The sequence below is a fragment of the Coptis chinensis genome, chromosome 3 (genome assembly GCF_015680905.1).
Source record: "Coptis chinensis isolate HL-2020 chromosome 3, ASM1568090v1, whole genome shotgun sequence".
NCBI lineage: Eukaryota > Viridiplantae > Streptophyta > Magnoliopsida > Ranunculales > Ranunculaceae > Coptis > Coptis chinensis.
In genome coordinates, this window is record NC_141458.1 from 122,233,768 (window position 1) to 122,253,401 (window position 19,634).

Consider the following 19,634-nt stretch of genomic DNA (forward strand, 5'->3'; position numbering starts at 1 on the left):
AACTTAAAAGCTAGCTCTATTTGTATGTTTATTTTTCTGATTTTCAACTTTTAGGATCTTCGTGAACTCTTAAGTTAGATCTTCAATTTATAGTTTTCAAGTGCTGGGTTTTCTTTGTAAGCGAGAAACTCGAAGGTGTTCTGAATTGAGTCGATTTATGCGTCAACACCTCATACTTTGAATATTTTTCAATCTGATTTGACAGAGGTATATTGCTCGAACACACTAGGCCCAGACTTCTTTGCATGCATTCATCTCTATAAATTCTAAAGAGACTCTTAAGTTTCTCAAACCGGTATCCATTCAGAAGATTAAACTGTTTAAGTGAGCTCAAAATTATAAGCATGAGGGAGTGAGGGACGTAAAATTGGTTGGAGTTTCTCTTAGCCTGTTCTGTTACAGAGTTGAATGGACTCTAAAGCTTAATGGTGTGGAGTATGAGTACATAGAAGAAGATCTAAGCAACAAGATTCCCCTGCTTATCAGTTACAATCCAATCTATAAGAAGGTCCCAGTACTGGTTTAGAACCAATTCTGGCTTCCTTATTTCACCATGTGGTTTCTTTCCACCATAGTACCAGTCATCATGTCATCCCTGTTACCTTACAGTTGATTAGTTTCTGGTGGTCTGCGAATTACCTCAAGCACACTCTTCGGCGCAAGCAGACCATAATCCATCTATGAAATTCAACAGCCCTGAAAGAGTAAACTTTGCTGCTTCCGTAACCACTCTCTTCTTTCGCCTTAGTATCCTCTGTTTCTTTTTCTTCTTCCTCAATGTCATAGATATCATACTCCAAGAAGTTTGCTATGGCAGCTATCATTGTAGATTTACCTGTTCCCAGAGGTCCATAGTATCCTCTGTTTCTTTTTCTTCTTCCTCAATGTCATAGATATCATACTCCAAGAAGTTTGCTATGGAATCTATCATTGTAGATTTACCTGTTCCCAGAGGTCCATAGAGAAGATACCCCCGCTTCCATGCCTTGCCAATTTCCGCATAGTAGTCTTTCGCTTTGCTAAACATTGTAAAATCGTCAATAATTGAATTTTTTCTTCTCTGCATCCATCGCCAATGTTTGGAATGTTCTTCCTTCCAATTTTTATTCCTTCTTCTAGCTCTTCCTCCATCTCTTCTTGAGGCTTGCCAAACCACCTGCCTTGCAAGAGTCGCAGTTATAGCACAATGTCTCTTGGTCATTATTCCACCTTTGGCAATCATATGCATATAAGTAGGGGGACGGGTGAGTGGTGACTACTGATGATTAAATTAGCATGAAATTGGCCTAAAAAACCTTATTCCTATACTGTTCGTCTGTTCCTCTAGACAATAAAGCCTACATATCTAACAAGTAATAATTAGTAATTCAGGTTCAATTAGCTCTATTGTAAGATCGTCAATAATTTTTACTCCCGGCTATCATATTCAGCTGACAGCTGGCAATTTCAGCTGGGTTACTTTTTAAAACTACACTAGCAGCAGAAAATGTATATCTATTTTCTCAGAAAGTTCATTAGTCTTGGGACTCACCAAGGCGCAGGGACCACACTATCAAACTTAAGTACGAAACTCTGAATACTTTCTTTGATTGCAGCTATACTCATTTGTAGTACTAGATAGATAAAATCTCCTGTTCTCCATAAGGTTCTAACGGAAGGTATAACATCACCTAAACATATCATGATATCAACAACTCCCGTCTCCAGAGAACAGTATGTATAGAAACCTTAACGTTTTACAGTTCAAAAAGTTCATTAGTCTTGGAACTTACCAAGGCGCACTGACCACACTATCAAACTTAAGTACAAAACTCTGAATACTTTCTTTGATTGCAGCTAAACTCATTTGTAGTTCAGCTACAACAAAGTGAAACTATGATTGTGTCATGTTCCTCACACATTCTAATAAAAATATAAAACTCTGTGTTTCTGTTAAGATTCCATCCAAAGTCTATGTGTTTTTCATGTTCAAACAATGAAATGAACGAAAATAAAAAAGCCGTAAAAATAATCATCTATCACTGCTGTGTTGGTACCTGCTGTTTGTTGGTACCTACTGTGTTGGCGTAAGAGAAGAGGGATTTGAATTTAGACTCTCTCAAGTCATTGGAGCAGATTGATATGACGTCCTGTACGATAAATTTACAACCCCAAGATATGAGACACTTAGGATTGGAAGGGCATCCCTGTCCACATGTCAAAGATCGGTACAGAACCAGAGCTTCTGTATGTTTCCTTATATTGTTAGGAGTCGCTGTTTGTTAACACCTACATTGAGAGCTCAAGTTCTAAACTCAACATTTTAATGTACTGTTTTCTCTTTAAAAGTAGAAGGCTTTTATAGCCAATAAGTAATTCTACCATACAACTGATAAAGAGCACTTCATTTCACAAGCATTTATATACATATATCCAACGGCTTTAGTCTTAACACACGTAAGCCACAGAGGCCCAAGAGCATTCCCTGTGGTTCCAAGAACAGTTGATTCAGAGGAAAGAGAGGTGATAATCTATGTTATTCATTTGTGTCAAGTTTTTAGTGCTGGCATTATGATTGTTTTGGGGTAAACATTTGTGGTTTGAAACATCGGTTCCACTTGGTATGAAAGCAAACTGAGCAAAATGTTTGCTTAAGAATAGATAAGTCACAGATGTGGTTAGCGGGCTTTGACTATGTCTTGATAGGTGGTTTCACAACCATAATGATTCACTATCAAAGATGATGCTAACCCAACTGCAAAAGTTATGTACTAGCACGTGTCTTCATTTTAACTTCATCAGTCCTAATATTGCACAATAATAATTGAAAACTGGCACAGAAATTTGCTTTTTACAGCAGGGCCATCGAATGAACAATCAAAAAGTGCCCTAAAGTTTGGTAAAAGTCTAAGTTGAAACGTATTGGAACATTCTACCTTCCATTTTCCAAATGAGTTCTTGGAACCACCCAACATATTGTAGTTTTCATCTTTACCTGTATTAATCCATGACACTAGCTACTAAGTTTTTTCTATTTTAATATTTTCTCTTGAATCTTTTCTTTTACTGTTTTAGATGAATATAAGTCTACTTTTGTGAGTAGGTAACACTTTGTGTTCGCTGTTATGAGTATTGAGTATCTCAAATCTATGCCCAGCATCAGTTTCCCCCTTTTAGGCCCTGAAATTTATCTTCATACCATGAGTAGATTATACCATCATAATGGAACTTGAACAAATCAAGAATCTGGAAATGTATCTGGCATCTGTCTTTAGAGATCATGCTTGATCACATTTCTGTTTGTGTTGGCTATCAACAGTGCAGACGTTATTGTTATATTCTCCACAATTTATGATCCCCGGAATAGTAATATAGGATTCTGTAACATGGTGTACCATCTTTCCGATCTTTTAAGGCTTCTTGCTCGCAAAGCAATAATCGAGAAACTTAAAGAAGAACAAGAAACTTAAAGTATCCAAAGAGAAGTTGTTCAGAGGGAACTCGACGACGCTCAGATATTGCTCGAGGAAGTTGTGGAGCGAAGTAAAATGAAGGGCAAGAAGCCAGTCATAAAAGGAGTAAGTGTAGTTCTCATGTATTATCATCCGAATATCTGTTTCTCTTCTTTACTGTTTAAATTATATTCCTGTTTAATTAAATATGAATTTTATGGGTTCAAGGAGGTTACAAGGGACGCTTTGATTGAGTTAGCCAGAGCTGAGCAACTCAGAGAGAGGCAGGAAATAGAGAAGAAATTGCTGAAACTTGTTAAAACAATGGATTACATGGAAAGGGCCAAAAGAGAGGAGGAGATACCTCTAATTGAGGCTGCATTTTAGAAGTTTTTGATGGAAGAAAAAATACTCCACGAAGGTGAGCAGCAGGTTGGTTTTAATGTTAATCTTCCTGATTTGGTCAATTAATATGTTTTTCCCTTAATACATATATTGATATATATTCGATAATGCATTTTATATCCCGTTCATGGAGGAATATAGTGTCTCCTGGACCTTGTTTACTCTCCTTTTGCTTTTGGATATTATCTGGTAATGTCTCGTTGTAAACCTATGCGCTTAGTATTATGGCCTTATAGGTGAAATGCTTTTCACCCATCTCTCCTATTCCTAAGTTATCTAGACATCGAGTAGTTCAAATTTTAAATTTCACTTGGTTGGAAATGCAGTATTTTAGAAAATCTTTGCAATTATCTCCCCCACCTTAAATTGCACAGAATAAGCCCCTTTTTTTGTGTTTTTCCTCAGCAGTGCGTGCCTATATAATCTATGTTTTCAAGTTCAATTCCATCGAATCCATCTAACAGAATTTATGTACGGAACAATGAAACTATTACTAATCTGAATGTTCTCATTATCATAAGAAGAAAAAACTAATCAGAATGTTCTTTGTCAATCTGCAGCAAGAGATTGACCTGAGCAGGCAACGCCATGCTGGAGACCTTCAGGAGAAGAGGAGGTGGGTTCGAATGTTAGACAATAAGGTTAGTTCATTATGCCATGAATCAAATAGCGTGCAAATGAACTAGCTGTTCAAATTATTGTTTTAATCTTTGTGATGTTACAAGAATACCCTGTGCCTTCAGCAATAATATCAGTTAGGTACCTCCGGCATTTCCAGTTTTTTTGACACTCACGACAATCACCGACTTTAACATACCTGTGCCTTCAGAACTCAACCCTTTTTCCGTTTTTAGAGTTTGATGCTTATATTAATATTATTTAAAATATCTCAACATCTTGTTCCAACTTCCAACTATAACCCCATGTGTGGGTTATATTACCCTGTTAGAATCCCAACCCTTTGTTTGTTTTCCATATTGTAAACCGACTATTTTTCCTATATCAACAGTGTGAGAGAAGGCCGAAACTAATTAAACCGTACTCTCTTCTCCCCAAAAATTTCTCTTCATTAGCTATAATAAAATTTTACTAATCCCATGCGTGGGTTATAAGCTATGGTATTACTAACTTTTAATGAATTGATAATCTTCTAAGTTATACTTTAATGTAGTGAATCTATAATACAAACACCCGTTTATCTGTTTTTCTTAATTGTTTTTGTAATTATATCATCTGTTTGGAAGTAAAGAAATGAATTCTATTTTGTGTGGATTCTCCCTACACGTATTTGATTGTTAAAAGTTTCCTAAATTTGTTCAAGTAAATGTAGTTTTGAATTGGATTCTTTTTGTACATTTTGTTTTTGAAATTCTTATCTGAAAAAGTCCACAGAATCCTATGATGGTATATTCTTTTTCTTAAAAATCGGATAGATACTTACAAGCAAATGGAAAAAAAATTCCAATCACCATAAACATTTTGCTAGACTAAATCAGATGGTTAACGGGAAGCTTTGAACTCATTAGCCATCTAACTTTGTTGTTAGATAAGAAAACTGTAATTCTAGGATCAGAGGTGAGCTTTTACTTTCTTATTTGAATTGCCTAGGTATGCTTTGTGTGGAAATGTATCTGTTTGCTTGATATGCATAACTGTTATTTTTATTTGCACTATATATGTGCTTGTAGACATGGATACTAATCCTTTTTCAGAGAATCACTAGACTCTTTGCAGTCATGAGGTCTTCCACCAATTAAGACTAACATTGACTACTCTGCTATGTTTCAGGACCCAAGTCACTGGCCAGTAGATGATCCTCTGCCCTCTTACGGACGTGGGAGGGAGCTTCCTGGTGGAAGGCATCGGAGCCTCATTCATGGCCACAACATGAAAGATGTTATAATAACAGGTTGGTGACATGGATTTGGAGCTAGCCCCTCTGAGCTCTGGCGTTGTCCATAGTACTTATTTTTTACATTGTGTGTTTTGCGGGAAGGTGATAATAGGACAATTGATGGGCAAGGGAGTGTGTGGTGGAACTGGTTCAGGAATCAAAGCCTGAATTATACTCGCCCTCATCTGGTTGAGATGCGGAACTCAACTGGTGTTGTCATCTCGAACTTAACTTTCTTGAACTCGCCATTTTGGACCATCCACCCTGTATATTGCAGGTTTGTGTCTTCCATTTCTTGTACTTGTTTATACTTATTTTGGTTTCTCTTTTTCGTTTATCTACATTTTCAAAATAGTGCATGAAAGGAAACTTTTAAGTACTAGCCATGCAGCCCGACCTGTGGTCGGGCCTACTATTTCAAAACCTATGATGACTGGCTTATTAATTTTCATAGTTTTAATTTTGGTTGATGTGCTTAATGCATAAGCCCATTTGTATAATGAACACGTGATAATATTTTCACCAGTTATTTAAGTTATTCGATAGAATAGCAAATCTTATCATCCGTGTTTGGTTACCCATCCATATGCAAACATAATTTTCAATGAAAATAACAATAATAATATAATTCTACAATGTATGGTAACAATAATAATACTTCACTAATGATATGGTAAGTATAGTACTCTTGGACATATTAATTAGTAGGCTAAACATGTCATTCAGACACTAAATAAATTACAAATAATGAGTCAAAATTATTCCATTCTTTAGTTGAGATGATTTGAGTTGTGGACGTGTATGAAAAGTAACTCTAGGAAACGACCAAGTTATATCCTTCCAGTCACCTCCCAAATTGCAATTGACAAATGAATAGCTTGAGTTCTCATTGTTGGATGCTCTATGTTCTTTATGGTACTGGACTTGCCATAGAACTGCACATTGAACTCAACTCCACAATCACAATAATTCCGTGCAGACAAATTTGACAGATAAAAAAATTATAAATATAGTGAACAAAGCTAGAACTCTTGTACACATTATCATAAAAACCAACAATGTATAAAAACAAACAGATGAGAGTGCCAAACCAAATCACTAACTTTGAGGAAGTGCATAAATAAACCAAATACATTGAGTAGACATGATGGTTACTCTTCTACGAATAGGCAGATTCGAGAAGTATTTACTATTTTAGTCATCGCACATTCAACCACTCTAAAAATGAAAAAGATAGTTTACATGGTTGGAGAGAAAATATATAAATAGTGTCATTCGTGTTTCAATCTTGTATTTTCAAGCTGAAAATAAGTAGCAATAATGAAAAAAAGAAATTAAGAAAACAACGAACATTCGATTGAATTATGACGGTAAGACTTTATACGTGCCATTAATAATGCGGCTGAAATATATCACTCGAAATAATGTGTAAAAAATGAAGAAATAGATGAACTGAAAGGAATGGAAAGAAACATACCTAACCTCTGTTGATCTTCTTCTTGTGAAGACGATGACTTATGTGTGCCTTATCTTGAAAACCGTACATATAGAGAATGCATGTTAGAGTAATACCGATCACTATTACATCATTGACATGGCATACCTCTAGATTATACAACTATTATGCCAACCAAGACGGTGCTATGTTATTTGAAAGAATTATTGAAAATTGAGATCTCTTTGGATGACTTGATGTCCTCTTTCATGTGCCTATGAGACTATGACAGCCCCTCCAGAACTAAATCAAGGCAAATAAATTACACTAAGAATAAGAATAATCTAACAATAAAAAAAAAACAATAATCTTCGCAATACATAATCAAGGGGAGCTATTCTCATTGCAAAAGTTGTTTATGCACTCTAAGCTTGAGGTGGGTTGCTGACAACCACTTAACAACTTTGAATTCTCATTCTTAACTGAAGATCCACATTCATACATAGCTTCATTTGCTCACCAGTTCTCATGCCACTCTAGTACTTTCCATCTCAGCCTTAAGCTAAAGAAGCATTATTTTTTCTCATCAAGAGTGAGTAAACTTAACCGGATCACCATAGACAAAGAACACAAACAAAATAGCTTTATGTGAAATCCATGCATCAATTGGATAGTTCATGTCCAATGCTAAATGTGGTCAATTCTCAAGTTGATCAGATTGATAAGTTGATAACTAACCAAGAAACATATTAACGTAACCATATATTAGTTTGACATTGATAACTAACCAAGAAGCATTAAGTTCACCATCTAAGTTTGTTTATTCCCTAAATTACTTGAGACTTTAGAGATATCCATACTTATAAAATGAACCAATAGATAAAAAGGAACATACAAAAATCAAATCATAGAAATGAGTTTTTACTGACCTTCTTTAAGTACCATCCAACGTCAACGAATTAAACCTTTGACTCTATACTGATGAATTTATCAAACCTGTGTTTTCCCCTTTTTAGATGGTTATTCCTACTAATCGTGCTAATCAAAGAAGTAACATCATTCAATAAGAATTACAAAAAAAAATAAAAACATATAATAATAATAATCCTAAAGGTGATGTTCTAATAACTTGACTTTGTAAAGTATCATAAGTAAAATATAGGCAGGTCGAAGAACCTTTATGTTCCTTCTCGAACTCCATTACAAACTCTGGTGTGTTCATGTGATTCAATCTCCCGACATAGTTCTGGAATTTATAAGATCAGTAACTCGATAAGTAGGATTAAACATATGCAAAACACAACCTAAATGAAATATTAAGTAGCAACCCAAGTTAACCAAACAATGATCAATTTAATTGTTTCTGTTAAACCTCTCCAACCATGGGAAAAAGAATATATCAAATAAGTTAAAGTAAAAGATGTAATAGCAAAAAGAAAAGAATGCAATTACAGACCATCGTCTCTTTTCAAGAAACTCATAAAAACCAAGATATAAAGGAAGCTAGTGAATTGAATTAAACAAATGCGTTGACCACCCCTCGTTTTCTGTTGGAATGAGATATTTCTTGTGTTTGGAGAATGAATTACTATCTAGGAGATACTTGACTGATCTTGCCTAAATGGTTTGACATTTAAAACAATCTCTCGAAAAGTTTGAAGAAATAAGCAATTGTAACACAGATGGCATGTAATATGGTTCTCACATTACAAATAGTTCTACATATACCGCAAAAAGAAATATATAATACTTATATCATTCTCATAAAAAAAATCTCACACAATGACCAATTTTACAGAATTCACGCCTAAATAAAACATTTTGAAAAAATACCTAAGAGAAAGGAAAACACAAATATCAACATGTAGAGATTCTAAATTAAAGCATTTTATTACCTTTGATAACTTTCGGTTTCTGGTGGCAGCAGCAGTGACACATTCATTGAATCCCATAGACTCCACCATATGAATCCCAGGTGATGCACATCATCTTTGAGTTACCCCAGTTCCATTTCTGAGTTGATGGCCATGACTGCTGCTCCCAAAACCTGCCACATATATGCAGCACCACACTAAAAGTAGAATCTTGGTATCATTTAACTACTTGTCTTGCCATACAGGGACTTACAGGTCCATAACTGCTACCTCTAAATCTCTCATAGAATTGAGTTTCTTCTCAAGCTCAGCTATCTTAAATGCTTCCTGCTCCTTTGCTTGAAGACCAGTAACTTGTTGTTTAAGCATCAACAGCTGGCCCTTAGTTTGGTTAGACTCGAGCTGAATCTACCTCTGCAGCTCCTTTATCCTGTTCCTTGCCATCTCAAGCTCCTTTCTCGCTGCCGCTCCCTCTGCGATCTCTTCTTGAAGCTTCTTCCTCTCCGCTTGCAATGAATTAATGCTGATATTCAGCATGTTGATCTCAACTGTCTTCATCTTGAGTTGCCTTTGTAATTCCACAATGTCTGATTTCTGCTCCTTCAGACCACTCACCTTTGAGTTTCACTTCCCTTTCTTCCAATTCTTTTACCAGGTACGTAAATCCTCTTCCTGAATTATTCAGTGTGAAGAAAGACTAAGAGATACTAACTTTTAGAGGAAGATTAGTAACAGAATCAAGCCACGTAACTGCACCTGCAAGGACAAAATACATATTTATGAATGACTCGGAGATCAACCAAAATCACGGAGAGCTTTAAGAAAATTATGGTGATGCATATACCAGGAAGTGTTGGACGAATCAAAGCATATGTATTCACTTCTATCGATACACCATTAACTAATGAGAAAGTGATTCTTCTGACTTTACACTTCTTGAACATTCGCTTTCTCAACTGATCTTTCATATCTTCCAATCTGAAAATAGTATAAATCAATGAGAAATGACCCACGTGTACAGAAACGGTCACCTTTCTCCGGCTAAAGGAATGAATAGAGCGAGGTCTTCACCCTTCAATCCAATTAAGTCCTGAAATAGAGAAATTTAAGAGTAAATGATGGTTCGTAGATATCTAAACCCCAAGTTAAAATACACATTTGAGATGGTTTAGACATCTGCATAGAATGTAGATACACCAAACTCCTCGTCAGGCCGACTTAGTGGAAGAAGTTCAACTGATATGCCAAGATCTTGTGCATCCTAAAAACAAAACAGTTGTAACAACAATAGAAATGTCGTAATTTTTAAATTGGAAGCTAAAACAATGGTATGTATCAACTACTTTTGCCCGTTGCAGTGTTGTCCTAATCATATCTGCTTTAGTCCCCCCTCTAATACTCCCAAAAGGATCGTCCTCATTTGTGAACAGGAGCATCTTTATCTGAGGTTTTTGCAGATCTGGAACCAAAAGTATCAGTCATAACTCACAAGTTAAACTCCAACTCATACACATGTAACCTCATATGTAGATGATAATTGAACCATTACCCCCTTCTTAAAAGTGCTTGTGCCGCCCAAAGAGCATTGTAAAGGGTTTAGGGTTGTCTCCGACCACAATGACACCAGTTGTCTCTGACTTTTCCCTGAAGGATGGGTGTTTCTCTGCAAGCTTTCTGTAAATAGCCATATACCTTCCTGCTAGACGCATCATGCATCTATGCTGGTGGCTGTTATTGATGAAGAGTGGGGTTGGGGTTTTGCTTCTGTCAAGAAGATAAGAAGACGAAGCGGTTATGTTATGGCTTAACGAAGGGTTGTTTTCTTTTTTTATTTTATAATTACTAAAATAGCCCATGCGCATAATTTAAATAACGGGCGTAGAATTGAAATAACGGACCGTAGTTTTATTTTATATTTTTCCAACACACATGAAAAGACAATTTTGACTTATGTTAAATTAGAGAGGACACCAAATTCAGGGTTATTTTGGTAAGAAGGCAAGTAATTACTTTTTAAATAAGGACTATTTTAAAAACTTTGCTGATGTGGCTCACTGTGAGCATCCTGGAAGAACCGATATTAATGTAGGTAGGATTGTGAGGAATTATGAGATCTGTTTTTTGCTGGATAAACAGCTGAGTTCTTGTCAAGAATGTCACAATCCTAGCACCTCTTGATTCACCAAATACAGATGGGATAGATCCAGGTGAGCATCGCAACAGGTCTGGCAACTTTTCTTTCTCTTTAGTTTACAATGTCATAATTCAACTGATTCAGTATTACGATGTTGTGCTGTTGGCAATAGTCCTTTTGCTGCAAAACGAATTTAGGAACTCTAAAAAGTCACTTAAATATCAGAAACCAGTAAACACCTGGAAAATCAACTCTAGAAGAATATGGTTAGGATTTCAAACTACTTGGGAGACCCTCAAAGTACATGTCTATCTAAAATAAAACATCTTTACTGTCTACTAATTCATTGCTCTATGCAGTGAAATTACACACTGACGCTCAATAGTGATTTGTTTCAGACTTTGCAGTTCTTAAATCATTTTCAATTTGAAGTTTGAACCTCATGCAATACATTTATCATAAATACAAAATTTTGCATTAGCGTGGATGGTGTTAATTTCAAACGTGTCAGTTAAAGGGGGTGAAGTGTGTTTGGACTTTGTAGTTATGAAGGAAAGGAAAGTTATGACTCGCGGAAACTTGGTTAGTGTGTGAGTGTGGTGTTGTGTGCTGGGTGCTGCTGCTGGGTGGAGTGTGTGCTGGGTACCTGCCTGCTGCTTGCTGCCGCTGGGTGTTGCTGATGCTGCTGGTGCCTGCTGCTGCCATGGACCTGCTGGTGCTTGCTGCTGCTGGTTGTTGTTGCTGCTGCTGGTTGTTACTGCTGCCTGCTATTGCTGGTGTCATTGCTGCTGCCATGGACCTGCTGGTGCCTGCTGCTGCTGGGTGTTGCTGCTGCCGCTGGTGTCGCTACTGCCATGGACCTGGTGGTGGTGGTGTCGCTGCTGGTGCCCTTGGTGTTTAGTTCTTTTGTGAAGGGCTAAGTATCAAAAGCCTTTGGTACTTAAGTCAAGATGGCCTTACTGTTCCTGGCAACCGTTTCCGCAGAGTACGCGATGTGGATCTGAAGCATGATTTCGCCTTTATTGTAAGTGTTTTTGCTCTCTCTCGTAGTTATGTTTCAAGCATCTCTAAGAAGAACATTACACAGCTATAAGCTTCTTCTCACATGTTTCTCCTTGTTCTTACCTTTTCTGTACAGGAATTTAGTGATCCGCACGATGCTAATGATGCAAGAGATAGCTTAAATGGTTGGCAATTTGATGGAAGTCGCATAGTTTGGATGGTAAGTAGCCTACTAGATACTTAAACCTTGATGTTTTAAGTAGTGCGCCCTTTTGTGTTAATTATTCAATTTTAGTGTTTAATATATGAATGATGTTATTAGGTAGGATACCAAAATTCAGAAATGGAGAAGCTTGGAAAAATGTTTTTGGCCCAGTGGTGAATGAAATTCTTATGTAGTGTATTTGTTTTTAGGTGCTTTGATGAAAAAGTAATCTATTTGTTTACATTAGTGATTCTTGGAGTGACTGTTCAGAGCAAGGGCAGGTGGAACTCCTATTGTTTGAGGAATGCCTTTCGCTATGCAATGTGGGTTTGTCAAGCAGGTCTTCAAGGTATTTTATATGCTGCACCTTTACATTAATTCATATTTTATATTTTGGATGTCAATTTAAATTGTGTGAACATCGTAATTGTATCCTAGGATTGAGTAGAGTTAGCGCATGCCCAAAATGTGAGTTGACTAGAGATTGCTGGAAAGGGGGAGTGAGTTGTCACTAGTAGTTTCCAGCGTTTCGGTTAGGCCTAGACGAAGGATAGAAGGGAAAGGTATAATGGATAACAAAGTTTTGAAGCAAGCCAAGCATTTGTTACCTCTTCAACCGAGGTTCTTGATAATCCACTGTTAAAGCTTGGCTCAAGCTCCGATTCTTATCTTCAGGGGATTGCTCTCATCTTATCATTGGTCTAATTGGTGCCTGACTGGTTGCAAAGTAATTGTGTGGTCTTTGATACCCTGGTTCTTGTTTAGAAATCACCTGATAGAATTGCTCATTTACACAATGAACAGAAATTGAGCTTAGTGCAAGTAAGTTGGACTGCAAGATTTAAGTTCCTTCTTTCTGATTTCATACTCTGGTCAAGCTTGTTAAGTCTGTAGTCTTCACCGTTTAATTTATTTGTGAGAATGTTAGCGCTATGAAATGTTTGGTTGTCTAGTTTTGCTTTTAGTTAGTGTTATGTACCGCACGTGCTCACTACATTGTCACTGAGTTTGTTGATTAATGATGGTTACATTTATGTTACTTTTTCTTAGTGTTATTATATGTTTTTTCGATTTTTTTTATGCCTAGTCTGTGTAACATCTTGCAATTACAAGAATCACTTTTCGGATGGTAGAGTTACTTTATTTTGGCTCTGTATTGCACATGGGTTGGCTGATGTTCTCCATACCATGGTATTCCATGAATCTGACACTTCTTGAATATGTTACGTATTAACTCCAAACCTCTAAACAAGTGACCTTAATATCTACTTTTTTAGTGGGTGACATCTAATAAGAAGTGAACCACTACTTTGCCCAACATTTGACACAACTAGAGGATCTACTTCAAGGACTATTACCAACATGTAACATTGGTGGGAAGTTTTCAGGTTGTCGATCCAAGGCTCACACAATCGGTATTATGTTGCTTGCTGGTGTGGCTTAGGAAGTATATAAGGACTACGACTATAATGTTGTTGCTCAATGCCGAGGAGGCTGAGGAGATGAGTGTGTTTAGGGTACAGTATTGTTCATTTTCCTCAAATACTCAAAACACTTACTCGAAATCTTAGATATGCTGCCAACTAGCAGACTTTACAGATCTCTTATTATTAAGAGTGTCTCGTAATAGATCTAATATGCCCGAAGGTCTTTTTCCTTAATTTTTTTCCCAATGAATGCCTAAAAGTCTGTCTTTTGAGAATGAAGTGTAAACACCCAAAATCCAATGTATATTGTTTTTTTAAGTTTCTTTATTTAAGTTCTAAATATGTTTTGAGCTGTTTATTTTTCTAAGAACCTAGCATATAGATGCATGACCTAAGGATTTCCTAATTGTTATTTTAATTATTTTTCGTTTTGTCGAGATGATTAGTCTTTATTAGCGGAATGCATTTCTACCGGCTTTTATTTAAGTTCTAAATATTAAGTTTCAATTTAAGGTTGAAGTCTATCTAACCTTTGTTGTTTTGTTGTTAAATGAAACATGCAACGTACGTGGTAGCGCATTTGTTTGTTGCCTTGAAGAATGGAGGAGGTCCATACTGCAACAACTTGGAAACTTTCTACAAAGATTTTCTTTCTAGCTAGTTGTAAGCATAATGTAATGTACTTTTTGTATTGTACTTTTCTTTTGAAAAATGTAAGTATTTAGTGTTTGTGTTTGCTAGTGACTAGAGAACTTCAATAGTGATAGAATGAATGTTTTATTCTTGAATGAAAATGATGGTGTACTTGTGCATTTTATGGAACTATTTGTTTTTTAAATGTGTTGTCTTGGTTTGTAGATGCCTGTGGATGGCCAGTTTTACAGGGTATGAGAGCAAATAATTATTATTATTTTTTTTAAAACGAAAATTAGATTAGTGACGCCAAAACGGCGTCACAAATATTTGTGACGCCAAAATGCCGTCACAAATTTGTGACGCCATTTTGGCGTCACAAATACTACGGAAGTTTTAGAACGAAACAGCAGGTAAATCCCCAAAATTTATGAGTAAACTTACAATCTATCTTTTTTTAAACCATCTTCAACAGGTAAATCCCCAAAATTCTATGTTTTATTATTCTACCATATAATCTATTCTTTACTGTTACAAAAGGATATACTCTGAAATTCTGCTATTTGATCGAGTATCATCGTTATATTTTCCAGTTGGTGTCCGGAAAGCTCGAAAACTTGCTGGGAGCTTCAGTCTACCTATTGTAGGAATTCATCACATGGAAGCACATGCTGTTGTTGCCAGGTATTTAATTTTGATCTCCATGTAAGATCATCTACTCTTTTACATGAATTTAACATGGGAAGGACATCAGAACTATATTGGACTATAACGTAGATCACATGAAAGGTCTTGCTTGTAGATATCCCCAAGTTGAATTGCAATTATTTCAAGTAAATAGTTATCCAAGGCTGGAAACTTCTTATGAAGGATTATTTGCAAAATTGTAGTTTTCTAATTCGTGTTTCTCTCCCTAGTTTGTCACTACTCATATGTGGGATTTTTCGTTTATTGTTTATGAATTGAGAGCAAAGCATGGTAAATCATTTTGAAATTTCCATCTGCCATTGTCATAAAAAGCTAAAATTTGTATCAGGTTAGTTGAGAGGAAGCTGCAATTTCCGTTCTTGACCCTTCTGATTTCAGGTGCATAAATGTACACCTTTGTATTTACTGTGATTATTAGTTTGCATGTATCCATCACCAAATGCCACTTCACTGACCATTTCTAGTAAAATTTTCTTTTGACAAAGGAAATAAGAAAGTTATTTAACATAGACACAAATTCCTTAATGTGAAGGTTTTGATGGATAACTTGTGTTTCGAGCTTGTACAGGAATTTATGAGTGAACTTGTGTTATGAAGAATGTTGATTTGGGGATTTATGCAATCTCCATTAGAATGACCAGTCTGGGAGTTTGTTCTGATTCACATTTATGGGGAATAATTTGTGCATAGTGTTGAGTGTTGACTATTAGTGTTCCTTTGAGAAAGAAATAGGCAACTGCAATATTTTGGAGCAAAAGTGACTAAATGGGGTGTCCATTACCTGCAATCGCTTCGTCTGGGAAAAAATTCTCTGCAAGTTGCCTTCAATTCTTATACTTGTAGAACCTATTTATAAGTGTTTTTTTTATGGATGTAGGAAGCTAACCATCTCTATATCTGATGAATCGATAATCATATAATTTAACGAAAGATATGTTCTTACAATCTTACCAGAAACACTCCTTTACGAATTCCAGCCCGAGTTATTAATGAAACTGTAGCAAATTTTGACTGATTAGGCTAGTAGCTTATAAGTAGGAAGTTATTTATGCTTTTCTATACTATTGTGAAGCTCATTCTGGCATGAAGCTGGCATATAATATCTACTGTTTAATCCTTAGGTGGACATAACCTCCTTGTTCTTGCACGTGACCTTGGCAATTATGTACAACTTGGGACTACAATAGATGATGCAATTGGTGAGGCATACGATAAGACAGCGAGATGGCTTGGCCTTGACATGAGAAAGGGTGGTGGCTCGGCTTTAGAGCAGCTTGCTCGTGAAGGAAACTCACAATCAATAAAATTCTCAGTAAGTTGTGTCTTGAGGCGCCCTTTTTACTTGTCTTTGTTGATTATGATGCGTCCAAGACCTCACAATTGCTTTTTCCTGTTAATGGTTGCATTGTGGTGCCAACAATTACTTGGAATTGTAAAAGTTCATATGTTTTCGTAATTCTGGTCGGATGTAACCTCAGAATTGATCTTCTTTACAGGTTCCAATGAAACAGCATAAGGATTGTAATTTCTCTTATGCCGGTTTGAGGACTCAAGCAAGGTTGGCCATCGAAGCCAAAAATATGTAAGTAGAAGGCTTTTATTTCTGTGCAATAGTACATTGAGCATTAACCTTCCTGCTTCATTTTGGGTAGTGAGCCTAATTCACTTCTTTTATCTTTCTTTTTGGTACTGTGCATTCTTTTTGTATTCTATGTTATTTGGTCACAGTAGAGGACTTGCTTTTCTTTTGAAGGCAGTTTTTGTTCAAATACTGCAAATGCTTTTCTCTCGTTCATTCTTTTTTCTTTTTCAATGTAACCTCCTGTTGTGTCTCGCTTTCTTCCTTTTATAATGACACCATTGTCCCCTGCCCAACCTGCTCTTGTGGCTGCGAGAACAATATAACTCAGCTGGGAAGCTGTGTGATGTAAGTTCACTTATAAGTTTTCGTTTTCTGTTCCACCAGTGCACATGTTACACTCTTTCTTGTTTTCTGAACTTGAAGTTGATTTACCAATAATTACTTTCCTGTATGTTTTGAAGGCCAAATTCTACAATGATTTGCTCATGCAAGAGGGGCCTTCATGGGGAAGAAGTCGTTTCCATGACTGTTGAAGGCCCACCACCTCCTGAAGAATCTAGGGCAAAAGCGGTCAGTGCAAGGGGTGTTTTGACTGGACCGGGTTTGGGTCGTGCTGCCGGTAGAGGTATTCCTACTGCTCCTTTAGTTCAAGCATAACCTGGTTTATCTGGTCCCGTTAGAGGTATAGGTGGACCTGCTCCTGGTATGATGCAGCCTCAAATATCGAGGCCACCTATACCCAATATGATTGCCCCACCGATGAATTATCCTCGACCTCCTCCTGGACAAATGCCACCTGGCTATCCTGGACAACAGCCACAGCAGATGGGAAGAGGACCGCCACCACCTATGTTTCGACCTGGTGGACCTCCTGGGCCTTTTCAGATGCCGCCACCGCAGTTTTTACAGCGGCCTATGCCTCCACCTCAGCAGATGATGAGAGGACCACCTCCTCCGCCTAGGCCCGGCATGCAGGGTCAGCAGCCACCTAAGCCTGGGATGCCTCCTCCTGGTCAGGGGATTCCGGTGTTCCGTCCTGGTATGCCACCTCCACCACCTAATCAGCAGCAACATCAGCAGTAGTGATGACTGGTATGTGCTTGCTACATTGTGTAGATGTCTCTTGCTTTTTTGCTTTTATGTTTATTGGATGGTTATTGTTTTTTTGCTACAACTATGTGGGCTAATATTCTTTTTAACCATGTAGTGCTATCCTGGGGAAGATGATGTGGCCATTGCTCGAGCAATTCTACTGTAAGGGTCTTGAGCTTGATACCCATTCTGTATATTATGCATGTCCTTTCTGTAGAACTCACTACCATGATTTATATATTAGTATTTATTTTTATTATTTTGGGTATTATTATTTGGCATTGGGAATATCTGACCTGCTAACAGTAACCCTAGGATAATGCCCTACCAGTTTTGATCATTTAGAAAATGAGGTGGGAATGACCCTCCTAGAGTAGAACAGTATTGCTGTAGTGGAGGGCATCATCACAATTTGTTTATTTTGCATTGTGTTTGGGAACATTGAGCGATGTTTTGTCTTCTTCCTTATTAGTCACTTGTGGTTTGTCTGAATGCACTCGTTGCACATTTTATTTCCCGGAACATGTTATTCTAAATGAAGTGCCAATGAAAGGAAAAATGATAAAGCTATCGAATGAGTTTTATGTTACTTTTCCTATCGAATGTTATATAGAGCTAGGGGTATGGTGCTTAGGTCTATGTAACAAGGCTAGTTGATTTATTAGGAGTTAGGACCATGTTACAATGGTAGTATATTAATTAAGTTATTCTTAAACTTAGATTTATAGATTTACGTTGAGATACCTTCCATGCAAAAGAACCTTCTAGTTGTTTTTGAATCTAAATCATTCAGTTAGTAAATTAGCCAAGTTACATTGACACAGATAGGTGTGTCTATATTTGACACGGATACAAAGTTACCGACGTGGTGAAACATTTAAAAATATCACATACAATGTGTCTGTTATGTGTCCAACACGGGCACTTGGGTACATATCCGACACGGATCTTTTTTTTAAAAAAATGTGGTGTGTCCATGTAACATAGTAAATTAGACATAAATACTATATAATTTAAACCAACTTAAATAAATTTATGCGATTGCTCCTCTGTGCATGGAGATTGTTTCATCTTTGTTACTTTTTTTTTTAGTAATCCTTGTTTTATTATGAGCTAAGTATGATAAAAGTTCTAACATATTAATTGTATGAATGCAAAGAGGTGTAGCCTTTGCCTATTGAATTTCAAAGTACTGTCTGAAAATTTAAGCTTGTATTGGTCATCCACACAAAAGTCGATTTATTTTCAGATAGGTTAGAACTTCTGGTGGCTTTGATTTCTAGGCCAGGAGAATTCTAGGTGTGACCGACCTCGTGGATGATGTATTTTCACCCTTATTATATCTTTGACGAGGGGAAAGTTGGTTCCTCATGCTTTTAGTTTCTTTGACTCTTCTAATCTTTTTATTGAATAATGTTCGATGTAGACTCATACTAACTTTGGATTTGCAGGCAATTGTAAACGAAGATGCATCTGGAGATGTCCTCACCATGCGCATTCAGATTCAACAACTCAAGGTACTGATGCCATTCTTATTCTCTATCACAGTTTGGAATGGAAGCCAACTTCGGTATTCTCAAAGCGTGGAATCAGGGCTTCAAATAGTCAAGATTATTGATTAAAGTAATATGTTGTAAAAATTAGTTTAAATTAATCAGACACAATTGTAATTCTAGCAATTTTTCTTGTAAATTGGTAATGGGTTTTTTAGCTTTAGATAAATGGTGTTGGACTGGCTCACATAGAACTATAGAAGTTCAATTGATAAGTTGAGGGGCGTGGGATTTTAACAGGCCCTTCTGATGGGTTTAA

General features: G+C 36.7%; 1 protein-coding gene and 1 long non-coding RNA gene across 10 annotated transcripts; one reads left to right on the forward strand and one right to left on the reverse strand.

The window, feature by feature from the left end:
• The first annotated feature begins 2 nt into the window (after window positions 1-2).
• LOC147513945 (putative tRNA N6-adenosine threonylcarbamoyltransferase, mitochondrial) lies at window positions 3-19,544 on the forward strand. Of its 6 annotated transcripts, XM_086597293.1 has the most exons (18): window positions 3-3,557; window positions 3,660-3,852; window positions 4,397-4,477; window positions 5,625-5,745; window positions 5,833-6,007; window positions 11,176-11,246; window positions 11,718-12,197; window positions 12,312-12,395; window positions 12,498-12,553; window positions 12,651-12,729; window positions 14,383-14,470; window positions 15,034-15,124; window positions 15,477-15,526; window positions 16,270-16,460; window positions 16,645-17,075; window positions 17,192-17,822; window positions 17,938-17,984; window positions 19,274-19,544. In XM_086597293.1, exons 11-15 carry the CDS (start codon window positions 14,407-14,409, stop codon window positions 16,732-16,734), a joined length of 486 nt encoding a protein of 161 aa, XP_086453419.1. In that variant the 5' UTR covers window positions 3-3,557; window positions 3,660-3,852; window positions 4,397-4,477; window positions 5,625-5,745; window positions 5,833-6,007; window positions 11,176-11,246; window positions 11,718-12,197; window positions 12,312-12,395; window positions 12,498-12,553; window positions 12,651-12,729; window positions 14,383-14,406; the 3' UTR covers window positions 16,735-17,075; window positions 17,192-17,822; window positions 17,938-17,984; window positions 19,274-19,544. The 6 variants fall into 6 exon arrangements, with proteins under 6 accessions (XP_086453419.1, XP_086453417.1, XP_086453418.1 ...); XM_086597291.1 differs by having other exon boundaries at window positions 12,498-13,202; XM_086597292.1 differs by having other exon boundaries at window positions 12,498-12,729.
• On the reverse strand, window positions 6,335-10,816 carry LOC147513946 (uncharacterized). 4 transcript variants are annotated; one of them, XR_015215772.1, is made up of 8 exons: window positions 10,589-10,816; window positions 10,383-10,498; window positions 10,071-10,300; window positions 9,884-10,017; window positions 9,310-9,795; window positions 9,061-9,212; window positions 7,208-8,411; window positions 6,335-6,665 (listed from the first exon to the last, which is right to left on the reverse strand). It is a non-coding gene; the product is annotated as an uncharacterized LOC147513946 (long non-coding RNA). The 4 variants fall into 4 exon arrangements; XR_015215771.1 differs by having other exon boundaries at window positions 9,293-9,795; XR_015215770.1 differs by having other exon boundaries at window positions 7,208-8,161; window positions 8,342-8,411; window positions 9,061-9,795.
• Window positions 19,545-19,634: the final 90 nt, after the last annotated feature.